At 43.0% G+C, this 12,870-nt stretch overlaps 2 protein-coding genes across 2 annotated transcripts; one reads left to right on the top strand and one right to left on the bottom strand.

The window, feature by feature from the left end:
• The first annotated feature begins 875 nt into the window (after positions 1 to 875).
• On the top strand, positions 876 to 3,899 carry nudt19 (nudix (nucleoside diphosphate linked moiety X)-type motif 19). Its single transcript, XM_080458678.1, has 3 exons — positions 876 to 2,033; positions 2,998 to 3,205; positions 3,497 to 3,899. Exons 1-3 carry the CDS (start codon positions 1,263 to 1,265, stop codon positions 3,706 to 3,708), a joined length of 1,191 nt encoding a protein of 396 aa, XP_080314804.1. The 5' UTR covers positions 876 to 1,262; the 3' UTR covers positions 3,709 to 3,899.
• A 3,250-nt stretch (positions 3,900 to 7,149) lies between these two features.
• On the bottom strand, positions 7,150 to 9,994 carry LOC308125352 (regulator of G-protein signaling 9-binding protein). Its single transcript, XM_080489027.1, has one exon. It carries the CDS (start codon positions 9,358 to 9,360, stop codon positions 8,620 to 8,622), a length of 741 nt encoding a protein of 246 aa, XP_080345153.1. The 5' UTR covers positions 9,361 to 9,994; the 3' UTR covers positions 7,150 to 8,619.
• Positions 9,995 to 12,870: the final 2,876 nt, after the last annotated feature.

Here is a 12,870-nt window from a genome sequence, read left to right as displayed (position 1 = left end):
TATGTATTGCATCAGGTCAGATTCAGCATGTTTTATGTTGTTAACTTGATGTGTTGCACGGGTAAGAGCTCAGCAAACCCAGGCAGAGCATGTTAATGAAACAAGTGATCACATTCTGATAAATCATTAAACTTCAGCTTTTTCTGGAATGAACACCCTGAGATTCTTCTCCGTCTCTGAGCTCACCCACTGTGACTTTCACCACAATGCCTCTTTGATAAGGATTATATGACACTGTGTGTGCGTGCGTGCGTGCGTTGTTTTCTTTTCGGTTGTTTTTCATTGAATTTCATGTCCTTATTTCTTAGTTTTCAACTTTTTTATTTTTTTGAACTGACAAAGTTTGTGATACGCATATTCATTAAACATACTTTGTCATCCAATGTTAACATTTTACTTACGTGGTTACATTTTACCTACATGACTGACTCGTGTGTCCCTCTGCCTGTGGATATGTGTCAACTAAAGGCAATGTTTAAAATAGCGCAATAAAGGTAAACACAAAGGAGATATGCCATGTTGTGGGATTTCACTCAGTGCATGTTCCAATCTGCAGCGAACTAATAAAACGGGTCTGAAATGATCAAAGTTTACACCAGCATTTATTAACAACAGCAGTGTTCACCTGGTGTTCAGAACAAGGACCGTACGGGCTCGATGGAACTTTAAGGAGCGCAAAAGAGAAGCGAACCTCTACGTTCGACGACAGTTATACCTGGAGGGGCGTCTCCCTCCGCACGGGCTGAGACTAAGTGCGTCACGCACCGTAGGTCATCACGTCCTGCGTCTTCTTGGCCAATCCCGGTCTCCGCCTCCTGGTCCAATCAAAGTCTATGATCCTTGGTCCGACGTTCTTCTATTCACCACAAAGGGGCACTCTCCGTCTGGTCTCAGTCTTCTGGCAAAGGCACTCAGAATTCCCATTACTGTAAACCTGTGGAAGCTACACTGATTCCCTGAAATGATTGAACACATAGCTAAAGGAACAAGCTGAGATAGTTTAACAAAATCTCTTTGAGCAGAGATGCTTTGATTCTTGGAGGAAATGCACGTAAGATTAGTCTTTTTGAGTTGCAAGTTTCCTGGCGGGTTGCCCACACAGCATGGGGACACAAACTTGCCGCACGTCGGTCTTCCAGCCGGCAGGCGGCGGTAGCAACACTTCTTCTTTTCGTCACTTCCACCAAAACAAACTGACCGCCAGTGACCTAAACTTCCCAAGAACTCCCATGGACGCTGCAAAGTGAAGCCCGTGTGTCAGTATGAACACAGCCCTGAGGCACTGGAAGGAGGCGGCCACTCTCATTTTAGTTGCAGGACACAAAGCGGGACTCGACAGTTTATCATCGCGGACGCCGCTGGCTGCACCGCTTGCGGCCGCCTCAGCGGCTCCGCATGGCGGGGACAGACCGCCTCACCTGCCGCACAGCTCCCGGTTCGACTACAGCGTTTTAATGCTCAAAAGAAGCAGCAAAAGCGGATTCATGCCCAACGCATATGTGTTTCCGGGCGGCATGTTGGACCCCTCCGACTTTTCCAGTGACTGGTTGGACATCTTCAGTAACCCTCCCAGTTTCGGGCTGAGAAGCGTCACACAGCCAGCAGAAACCAGACCCCCCATCTTTGCCACTGACCGGCTGAAACTGGGCTCTGTCATCCCGGGGGAGGTGGCCCTCCGGATCTGTGCCCTGAGGGAAACCTTTGAGGAGTCCGGGGTGCTGCTGGTTCTGCCTCAAAAGGAGGAGAGAAGTGTGTTAAAGCGCGCGGAGGAGGTATGCGTTGACGACCCACAGCTGTGCAGCACGGAGCTCTCCAGGTGGAGGGCTCTGGTCAACAAGAGCCCCTCCAACTTCCTCAGGATGTGCAGAGAGCTGCAGGTGCTGCCCAACATCTGGGCGTTGCACGAGTGGGGTAACTGGCTGACCCCCAAAGGCAGATACGGTGGGACGAGGTTCGACACCGCTTTCTTCATCTGCTGCCTGCAGGACGTTCCGCTGACCCTGCAAGACGAGATGGAAATAGAGCGATTCCAGGTGCTCCGACGTGTCATGTTTATATGATCTAGTGTAGAACAGACCCAAGTGTTTGGTTCGAGGGGCTGAATCATGCAATTAGATGGCTAAAGAGCAAAAAATAAAATAAAAAGTAGAAAGACATCTGGAAAAAAAAGATCTGATTAACTATTATAACATGCATTTTTATATTTTTATGACATATAAGGAACAATCAAAGCCTAAAATTTGTATTAAATTTTTTTAAATTTACTGTTTTTATTACGTCTAAAATATTTGGAGGTTTCACTGTTTGAATCAACTGACTAACTTCTTTCTGAGATGCAGATGTTGAAGAAATTCCATTGAGGAGCTGGAAGGAGTTTATTGGACTCCAGGTTGATGCAATGTTTGTTACAGATGCAGATATATCTCAGAGAATTCTTTTTTTTACTTTTTTCTCTTTCTTATTTGCTATATTCGATGCTGTATCCCAGCATGTTTTCTTACCTTTATTGAGTAATATCTGAAGTAATATTCTTTTTTTTCAAACAATAGTGTGGTGGGGACACAATCAGTGTATGAACTGAACTTTCATGCAGAAAGTATCAATTCCCCAACATTTTTGCAGACTATATACTTAGACTTACAATTTATTTCAAATGAAAAGGATTCGACTCACTTGAGCAGAGTTCTACTTTTTATTGACAGTGTTCTTACAGCTGTTGAAAATAAGAAAGTTTTCTGAATCTTTTTAACTTTGCCTCGTCTGCATTGACAGGCATTCAATCGACAATAAAACCATTCGGTTGATTTTTCTTTTGATCAGAAATATGTACAATAAACGGCTGTTTTATATCGGCAGAAAGGCGATCAGTGATCTTTTCAGTGGTGAAGTGTAAACGAGTGTCTCCCGCTGTATCAGTTGTATACAAACCACGGTGCTTATCAAAGGAATCCTTGCACCCGTACAGCTGTTTGAACAGGGTCTCCCGCTGTCTTCCAGTGGTCCACACCCACCGACGTCTTGCAGAGCTTCCAGGCCCAGGAGCTGTGGATCGCACCGCCGCAGTTCTACGAGCTCAGCCGCCTGTGTCGCTTCCCATCGCTGACTGACCTGCACAAGTTCTCCTACCGGCGTGCTACAGAGGGCTGCGAGCAGTGGACACCCGTTCTTCTTCTTCAAGGCGACCACAGCATATCGCTGCTTCCAGGTGCGACATAAAATGCATGTCGACAGTGAAGAATGACAGGGACACCGTGTTATTAACTGAATTTCATATGCAGTGAATTTTTGCATCGGAATGATTTAAAAGAACATAATATATTTCTGTGGTTGTGAATAAAACAGGTTTGTGGTTTAGTTTGAGTCACTCCCACAGAGCTTACACTGGTACTTTCTTTGTAATGGAAACGTATGGAAAATATCAAATGAGATCAAGAATTGAATCAATTTTATTTTTTTTTCTCTTCTCCATCACTGTCTGGCTTTCTGGTTGTTTCAGGTGACAAACTGTATCCATCGGCCCCCTCGGGGGAGGTTGATCAAAGCTCAGACCGTCTGCTCAGCGATTCTCAGGAGGAGTCTGCGCTGCATCGAATGGTGATATTAGATCCATACAGCACAAGTCTCCAAGTCTCCATCACACCCAAGTACAACCACCTGCTCCCAGTTATGGAGCCCGCCTCCTCACCTGACTCAAAGAGTCATCTCTGACCTGCGTCACAACTCCTCTTGTTCCTGTGGACATGTGGAGGAAAGAAAACACTATCTTAGGGGGGAAAAAACCAACTTGTATGTTTATAATGAAAAGATTTTTATTCTGAGCAGTTTAATCTGTTTCTGATCAGATTGTTTGAATTGACCGTCCATCTTTTCCCGAGAACAATAAAGCTGCATTAGTGCCATTGTTTTGGATTGTGGATTATACATACATGTGCCAGAGGATATGAGACCCATAACAAATATAAACACCCAACGGCAGCATTTATAATGACTGATATATTGATCAGATTAACAAAAACGTGTTATGTCACCTAAAGTGATGCATGCATGTTTCAGTATTGGCGTGTCTCTGCTTCAGTCGGGCGTCTGTGGTGAGCACTGTGGGGTGCCCACCTTTTCTCCTTTGGGTTCCTTCCCTTCTCACTGCTGTGCTCGTCATGGAATGAATCAATGACTGAATTATTTAAATAATCTTCGTTGAATGGGTTGGAGCCCATCTTTGAGATTTAGAAATCGATTAATAGATATTAAACAGATCAACTTTATTAATAATATGTCACTTTTTATCGATGCTTCCCACCCTGCTTTGATATGATTTCAGCTTGGTTTTATTGGTGTTCAGAACGTGTCAATGGATCACTACACATTCCTGTTATTTCAATCGGGAACAGAAGGTTCTAAGAAACCTTTAAAATATGACATATTTAGACTTTATGAGAATGATTTTCAGCTGCTTCCCCTCAAGGTTACCAGAGTGGTTCGGCATGTTTTCTTTGGCAACGTTTCGATGTTCATAACACAGCCTCACATACTCGGGCAGCCACAGTGGTGTCCTGTCGGCCGTTGGATTTGAGCCACTGAACTTTCTTCCCCGACCGGGAGATCATCTCTCACACCTAATGCTGGGTTTACACATAGGCACGATGCCTTACAAATATCATTTTCATTTTGTGGCACATGCCTAACATTCTTAATGTGATGTGTTTATGTCACATTAAAAAATGTTAGGAATGTGCCACAAATGATGGGGGAATGATATTTGTAACGCACGGTGCCTATGTGTGAAGGCAGCATGATATTTAGTCTAAAGTTGTTTTTGGATGACGTCACACTAGTTATCGAACTGTTCCTCTATGTTTTGGTCTTGAAGAAGCACCGGCTTGAGTCACTCTGAAATGATGGAATGATTTTCTCCAGGAACGATGAAACACTATGTCACTTGTCAGCACTCCTCAGTCTGATCTTTATCTTTCTGACATATTTAATCAGTCAGCGCGATGAAAGATGCTGATGTTTGGTCCCCTTTCTCTGCGATGTCCCGCTCTGCCCTCAAACCTCGTCTTCTGCTTCGGATGGCTCTGTGTGTGTGTGTGTGTGTGTGTGTGTGTGTGTGTAGGATGGTGGTAATGGTTGTAGCAGGAGGGGGGTGGTGATGGTGGTGGAATAACGCTGCACAACCTTCTGCGCCATTTGCAGAGTCTGTTGAGAGTTTCTATGACAACGCAGAGCCTTGGAAACCCACCATCCAAGTCCAGATGAAGTGATGATGCAGTGGTCTGTCTCTGCCAAGTGTGTAGCTCACCTCTCTGTGAACCAGTCTGCGTCTGGCGGGTGTTTGTTTCCAAGCGACCGAAGCAAATAGATCCCCTTGTTTTTATTATACGTTTAGATAACCACCTCCATATAACTGCCGAGAAAGTCCGTAATCTCACCGTTAACCTGCGAAGGGTTCGTATCCGTATCTAATGAAGCCTACCAAAACTTCTGGTTATTCAGAACACCCTCTTGCAACAAAATGCATTTAAAATGCCTGAAAGAGTCAAAATTGCACAGGGCATGAGGAGTTCTCTTGTGTTTTTGGAGGGGACCAATTTTTGGAGCGCATTCTTTGAGGATGTTTTTATCCCCCCCCCCCCCCCCCCCCCCCCCCCACCACCATTTAATTCTCCTCCTCTCTTCCCCATGTTTAATTAATCACTTTTATATTTTTGGATCGCCGGATGACAATGTAAGTCTCTCGTGAATTTCAAGACATTCGAGGTTCATGACTCACAGCCTGCAGAGTGCCGTACCTCTGTGAAATGACAACAAAGATAAACACCATGTCAGAAAGTCTGCTGTGAGTCGGATGTGAACATGGCGTGCCACAGATTTCCGTGCATCAAAGTCTGGCTGAAATCGTCGCGCCGCTCAGTGGCCTCTGTGCTTTAAGAAAACAAGTTATCTTGAATTTGGCTTTGATGTCCGGTTAATGTTTCGCCACAGAATCCTTGAAAGGCACGGAGTGGACAGACACAGACAGAATGAAGGAGAAAACACATTTAAAACAGAAAAGGTCTTCTGTTGAGCTAAGATTTAATGTCCCAACATTATTGCTCATTTAATCTGCAACTTGAATACTCAACATGGTTTATTTTTCCTGATATGAAAAATTTAAATTTATGGTTTGTATTATAATACTTGTATAGGAGTTAGCATTTTCTTTAAGGTGGAGTGTAGCTGTAATTACATTTAACTCTTTGAGACTCTTACCATCAAGCCTGCAACTAAAGGCTGAGTGTACTTTGAATACTAGGGTGTCTATTACCATCTACAATTACTGTAGAACCTCCTCGATAGTGGAGGAAGTGATCATTAGAGCAAATTTGGAGCTCATCTGATGTGCAATTATTGGGCAGCAAGCGGTCTCATTTTTATGAGAATTCATATCAAAGCAATAATTAAGCAAATCTATTGGTGAAACCATGTTAACAGGCAGGTCAAGTATTTTGATGTCATGCAAAAACAGTGGTAAGTAGGTTTATTTAGTTTCCATCCTTGCAGCAGGACAAACTAGAAAGGTCACTTTAATTCTGAAATCTATCTCATGCTCACGTAATTCAGGTATGTGAATTGTCTCAGGTGAAACAGTCTTAATTCTTTTAAAATGCAGGTCACCAAATCAATTTTGACCGATTTAAATAAAAATGTTTCAACTTTCATGAGTGTATATGGGACATTATATTTTTTTCAGACCAAACATGCTTTTACACATCTCCATTTCCGAACCCATAAAACTGTCATGAGATGAAGCTTTATATAAAAAATGAGCAACTCTGATGCAGTGACCGCAGAAATGTCATCCTCAAGACACTCGGGCCAAATTGTTGCTGGGTTAATCTACTACATGGACGTAAATGAATTATAGCAGCTAATTCAATACAAAAGATAAATATATTTCCTTAATTTTAAACAAAATACTTGCAGGTGATATTGTTTTGAACTTGAAGTAAATGTATGCCTCTGCTTTCCAACCTATTTAAGTTTTGGTCTAATGAAGAAAGAGATGGGGCCATGTCACATCACATCAGATTACATACTGGTATTTTTCTTTGAAACCATTGCTATCAGTTTTTTTTTTTTTTTTTTTTGCTTGTTTGTTGTTTTAAAGAAACAACAGATACGTTTCAAAATTGACATTTAACTAAAACAAATATGAAAATAAATTTGTCTTGTCGTGCCTAAAATAACTTCACTTAAGCCCATTCCCAAAATAACACACCTTACCACTCACCCAGTTAACGACAGGCCACCAATATGGAAACTCTGACAGCCTCTTGACTTCAGCAACACTGTGAACCACTCCAGGAATACCTTCAAAGACTCTTAGAACTAAAACCATTAGGGAGATAATTCACTTGTGTTAGTCTCCCTTCCATTTTAAATCAAACACTATTGAAGTCAAAGGTGGTTAAGCCTAAGAAAATAATCCCCGACTTAAAATACCTCTGTGTACATGAGATGTACACATATTTTGCTTTGCAGCACACTCACTGCCTTTAGGCTTTTTTAATAGCATACTTACCCGAAAAGCAGACAGAAAAGACTCTGAATCCCCACACACAACATAAAATGATGTAACAGTTACATTGACGGTAAAGCAATTGTTGAGCTAGTTGTCCAAACTGCAAATGTGCTTTTAGTTTCACAGTTTTATTATAATAAATATACTTGATAGTATGTACATTATCTGACACAGCAGTACAATATATGTACAGACTTTCTATCCACATGTTGCAATGTATACATTCAACACTGTTTGCAAGAAACCCCTGAAAAGGAAAATGAACAGGCTTACAGTGAATGGGTGCATTATTAAAAGACTGTGGATGTCCCTTAGGACCCCAAGGCTCTCATGAAGCACATTGTGATTTGATGCAAAGTTAAGTTGCTGGCCTACTGCAATCTGGCATTATACTATATCATTGTGTTGTATAGAAACTGTGCTAACAGGAGTGTAGAATAGTGCAGAATTGATCAAGTCCAACCAGTGGGATCCCAAGATTAAAGATTACTGTAGACTTTGCTCAACTATTTCCAAACAACACGACCCTAGACGGTCGGTACCCTGCTCTTTTTAAACACACCTGACTCTCCTGCCTCAAAATTGTGAATTCGAATCAATCAGCAGCACACCCAGGATAATACTTAACAGTAGGCTACATTTACGCTTCAGCCTTTCCACTAATCCACTTGGATTACGCGTTGTTTATATCATCCTGATGGCCAGACACTGTCACGTAATTTTATGACTTTTTCCCCCCTCTCCTCTTCTCAAAATACATGATCCCTTGGCCCATCAAAAATACTTTTTGGTGCCCTGCGTCCATTCTCACACACTGGCTATATTGTGCTAGATTTTTTATTTTTAACCTAATTGAACTCCTCAAATCCACCGAATACATTCACATAGCCGAGAATAATGAATAACTCCTTGTTTCCGCAATGTTTAAGCTCCTGGAGCCCGCAGAAACGCTGTTCCTCTGCCGTGGAGCTGCTGGCGGCTCTTACCCACTGTGACGCTCCCCGCGGGCAGGCAGCTCTCAGTGGGTCCATCGGGGCTGGCTACTGGTTCGACACCTTTCAGGACATATTGATGACAAGATATCCCAGAACCACGGCGACTGTAATGATGACAAAGAATCCAACCACGGCGCAGATCGACGCAAAGCCAGCATCCCTGCCGCCCCCGCCATCCTCCTCTTTGGGCTCCTCTTCGCAGATGGAGATGACTCCCACGGAGGAATTTCCTACACTCATGTTGGATTTGAGCTCGGCGCCCGCCTCCTGCTTCGCCTCGACGGCCCACGGCGCCACTTGCACCTTCATCTCCATCTCCTCCATCATCTGGGTCACCTGGGTGATCTCGGACTGCAGGTCCCGGAGGTCCGCCGTGTCGATGTTGCTGTCCGCCTCGTACTTCATGTTCTGCACGCTCATGGCCCGGGCCGCCACCGTGGTGGTGCTGCCGGTCATCCCCGTCTGGATGAGGTGTCTGGTCGGCACCTTGAGGGGGAACTCCTGCGCGATCTCCAAGGACCTCTTCATGTCCACCTCCAGGAGGTCCATGCTGCTGGAGAACAGCACCCATAGGCGCTCGTACTCGGCCCGGTCCTCTTTGCTGATGCTCTTGTCTTTGAGCAGAGAGGTCAGTTTAGTCCTGTTGGCCACGGCTAACTCCTGGGCCTTTTTGCGGGTCTTCTTCAGCTCCTCACGCAGGTTCTGAGAGTCCGACGTGCTCCCGAGGGCGATGACCAGATGCCTGTAACAGGCGGTCACTTTGTTCAGAGCGTCAAGCATTGTCTTGCACTCTTCCTTCCCCATGATGGATCAAAATAGCAAAAAGGAAAAAAAAAAAAAGAAGAAAAAATCGAGTAATTAAGAAAAAAAAGAAGCTTGGCAAATGGCGAGCTTACAGTAGCGGTGCGTTATCCACGGTCCTCAGTTTAGTTTCCACAGGAGCACACCCCCAGCTCGACAAATCCACTCAGCGCACTGGCCAGACAAAATTCCTCTCTATCCATGCTCCTTCCTGTGCGCAAAGCAGGCGCAGAGAGCGGCTTAGAAATTAATGCGTCCGTAGCCTAAATGGCTTTAAGTTACCTTTGCTCTTCCCTACGCGAGATCAAGCTGTCCTGGGTCCTCCCCCCTCTCCGGGAAGACGAATTGAGAGTGAATTTGAAACAATTTAGCCTCCTTTTATTTATTGGAGTGCGATCCAGATTCAGCCACAGGTGTCACAACATCGCCTGTACCTCACAGCGTCTCTCTCTCCTCCCTCTCTCTCTTTCTCTCCTCAGCAGCTCAGAAACACTCCGTAAATGTTGAAAGATGACGCGCAGGAGGGACAGAGATCCTCTCTCATTGCTACGAATGGAAAAACCTCGCAAAGCGTCCCCAACAATGAGCCAAACAAGCCATTGTATTTTGGTGCGATGTTGTTTATCCGCGCGGGGAGCTGTCCACTTCAGCACCCAATCGATGATGTTTAAATACCAGTGAGCGCCTTCTGTGGTCACATGTGTGCACAGAACGGAGCCATTCGGTGACGGGAGCAGAGGCAGGCAGGGAAACAAAGCAGCTCCGCTCCCATTGGTGTGGTCACACGGACGTTTGACTTTATACGCACCGTGTCATTGGCTGCCCTCTTCTTGATGTGGGCAGAGCTGCGAAGTCTGTCAGCAGCGCCACGAATCCCTAAAATATCTGCTACTACCTGCCGTTTGGCCCCCAGCATATTGTAAATTATAATTCCAGTGACAATTGAAGCAGTGGTTAATGACAACATCACAGTAAGCTGATGTGATTATGACCTGCCGATCTGAATTGAAGAGCAAAGGGGTTTAAACCAGTAACTGTTGCCAGTGCTCTCATCAGGTGATCATTTATTTCTATTTTTGTAAAACTGAATACTGCTTTTTTTCAGTGGGGTGAATGTGGATGATCTTGTAGGTTCACGCAGCTGACAGCTGCAGGGTTTTCAACCCTGGGAGAATGTCAGTTGTTGCACATATATCATTGGATGGGGGCAGGAGGGGGGGGGGGGGGGGGGGGGTTGTTTACCTACTTGGCCCCTGCTGTGTTTGAGAGGTGAGAGGCAAATATGGCTCTGTGGTGTTTGCCTGCTTTGCTCTTTTTGCATTATTGAAGCGGATGGGGCTTAATGAAGCAGTGACTACAGAGTAAAGTTAATGGAGTGAAGCTCCGAGGATGCCTGAGGAGCTCCAAGGGTCATTGTTTGCTTTCACATGGTGACATCCGCTGTGGCTTGGGAATTAAGTTTAACCTATCCCTTTTTTATTCTGTCTCTTCTTACTCAAGTCAGGCTCACTGACTCCTCATAACATCATCAAACCCCTTTGATTTAATCCATTAGTAGGTATACATGCACTGAAAATAACATGTCACTCCCTAATCTGTTACTAGATTAATGCTTCGGTACTTTGCTGTATTTGAGCTGCTCGTGATCACATTGGTGATGTCTGACAAATAGATATCTTGGTTGAGTCAGCTGATCTTAACAAATGGATCATTCTCCCTTTGATAAATATGTTTCCATGGAAACATCTCGCCTCCTGACCAACACTATTCTGTTTATTTTTCTGCAAGGTATTCACTAACAAATTCGGTTAACTGCCAGCAGCCACTTAAATCATTGCTTCATAAACAGAAGGATTTAATATTAAGACTTGATAATCACTCAGATTTGAGGTGTTTTGTATAATTTCTATCTTTCATTGACATTTTAAATCAAGAATATTTGAATATCGTCAGTATAATTGATTGTTAACAACATTTTTAGGTTCAATGTTACAGAAACTACATCATTGTTTCTTGAAATAAGTTGATTTTCTTCCCCGTACACAATTCCTGCTCGGAGCTCAAGATATAAAAAAGCAGTCCACCTAAGTATCACAAACAAAGGCCATAGCCTGCAGACAACTCCAAAGAGGCTCACTTTTATCTCCTCTACTCAGAAAGGCTGGCACTTCACAGGCAGAATTGCAGGCTTATAAAACTGGCTGTGGTATCTGGCAGTCTGCTTTCCCATAATAAGATTGTTGATAAGCTGGTCTGTTAGAATCAATTCATCACTGGTTTGAGAGAGAGAGAGAGAGCAAGAGAGCAAGAGAGAGCCCTCACATTCACTTTAAACTCTATCCATGAGCTATATTTACTCTATCCAATAACTATATCTAAAAATACAAAAGGACTTAATTGTTATTATTGTTTGTAGTAATATAATTGGCTATTGCGTTACACTTGAATTAATGTGACCTTTTCCATTTTAATACCTGAATTTGTTTTCCCACGATTTTGTGGTGCCCCTGGAGGCCACAGTGCCCTGAGCATTTGCCTATATTGCTACTCTGTTACTAACCTAGAGTAAAACTTTGCACACACCAAATCTCTTATGTTTATTTATTGTGTTGTCCTGCCGTACTCTTAACAAATGCAGTACATTGGGAGGAAACATGCATACAAATCCTTAAAGAGAATCACCTTTTTTTGGCCTGAAAAATATTTACATATTGACGGAGGCAAATATGAACCTGAACTTATTTTTATAATTTTCTTTTATTAAATTGATGTATTGGGATGAATAAAGTACATTTTAGACAAAACCTACACAAAAATATCAATGTGACTTGATTTTTTAATTATTGTGATTTTCATACAATCAACCCACAAGGAACTCATATTTTGTGATATATATTAATTAATATATGATGTGAAATAATGTAATGGACATCTTTAAAATAAAGTAATGTCATACAAACAGAAAAAAATACTCAAAGCAGTATTTGTTGTCTACATTTAAACAGCATCAAGTCTCTCAACTTTTCAAAGATTGTATTGAGTAAGTTGGGCTTTTTAGAGAGCTTACCACATGATCCACATGTTGCTTCTGTCTTTTTTATCGAATTTGGACCCAATCAGACGTCTTTGTAAAATTATTAGAATGATGAAAGAAATCTACAGATTTGACCCACTGTGATTTCCAAAACTGGCGATGAACATACCAAAAATGTATGTTTCCATAAATAATTAGATGCTCATTTAAATGTTTTCTTTTATCCTTTGTCGTTCGATTGTTGAACTAAATGTGGGCTTTGGCAGAGCCACACTAGGACTCATCCTGATGCCACTCCCATGTGGATTTATCCAAACGCCTCAGGTCACTGAAGTGCTAAAAGGTGAACCAAGTTGAGTTCTACGCACATCCACATGTCTCATGATTAAAGGATGCCAATTGCCACAGGTCAGGGCGATTCAAGAATAGTTATTCTTGTAAAATATTCACAGTAAAATTTGTTTTCATTCTGCCATCAT

The sequence above is a fragment of the Lipophrys pholis genome (assembly GCF_963383615.2).
Source record: "Lipophrys pholis genome assembly, chromosome: 2".
In the NCBI taxonomy this organism is placed as follows: domain Eukaryota; kingdom Metazoa; phylum Chordata; class Actinopteri; order Blenniiformes; family Blenniidae; genus Lipophrys; species Lipophrys pholis.
Note: the sequence above shows the minus strand (reverse complement) of the source record. Positions and strands in the feature narration are given on the sequence as shown.

Coding starts and splice junctions, on each gene's coding strand:
- nudt19 (XM_080458678.1), top strand. CDS start 1,263: ATGAACACAGCCCTGAGGCACTGGAAGGAGGCGGCCACTCTCATTTTA. Junction 2,034..2,997: donor TGGAAATAGAGCGATTCCAG/GTGCTCCGACGT, acceptor GCTGTCTTCCAG/TGGTCCACACCCACCGACGT. Junction 3,206..3,496: donor CAGCATATCGCTGCTTCCAG/GTGCGACATAAA, acceptor TGGTTGTTTCAG/GTGACAAACTGTATCCATCG.
- LOC308125352 (XM_080489027.1), bottom strand. CDS start 9,360: ATGGGGAAGGAAGAGTGCAAGACAATGCTTGACGCTCTGAACAAAGTG.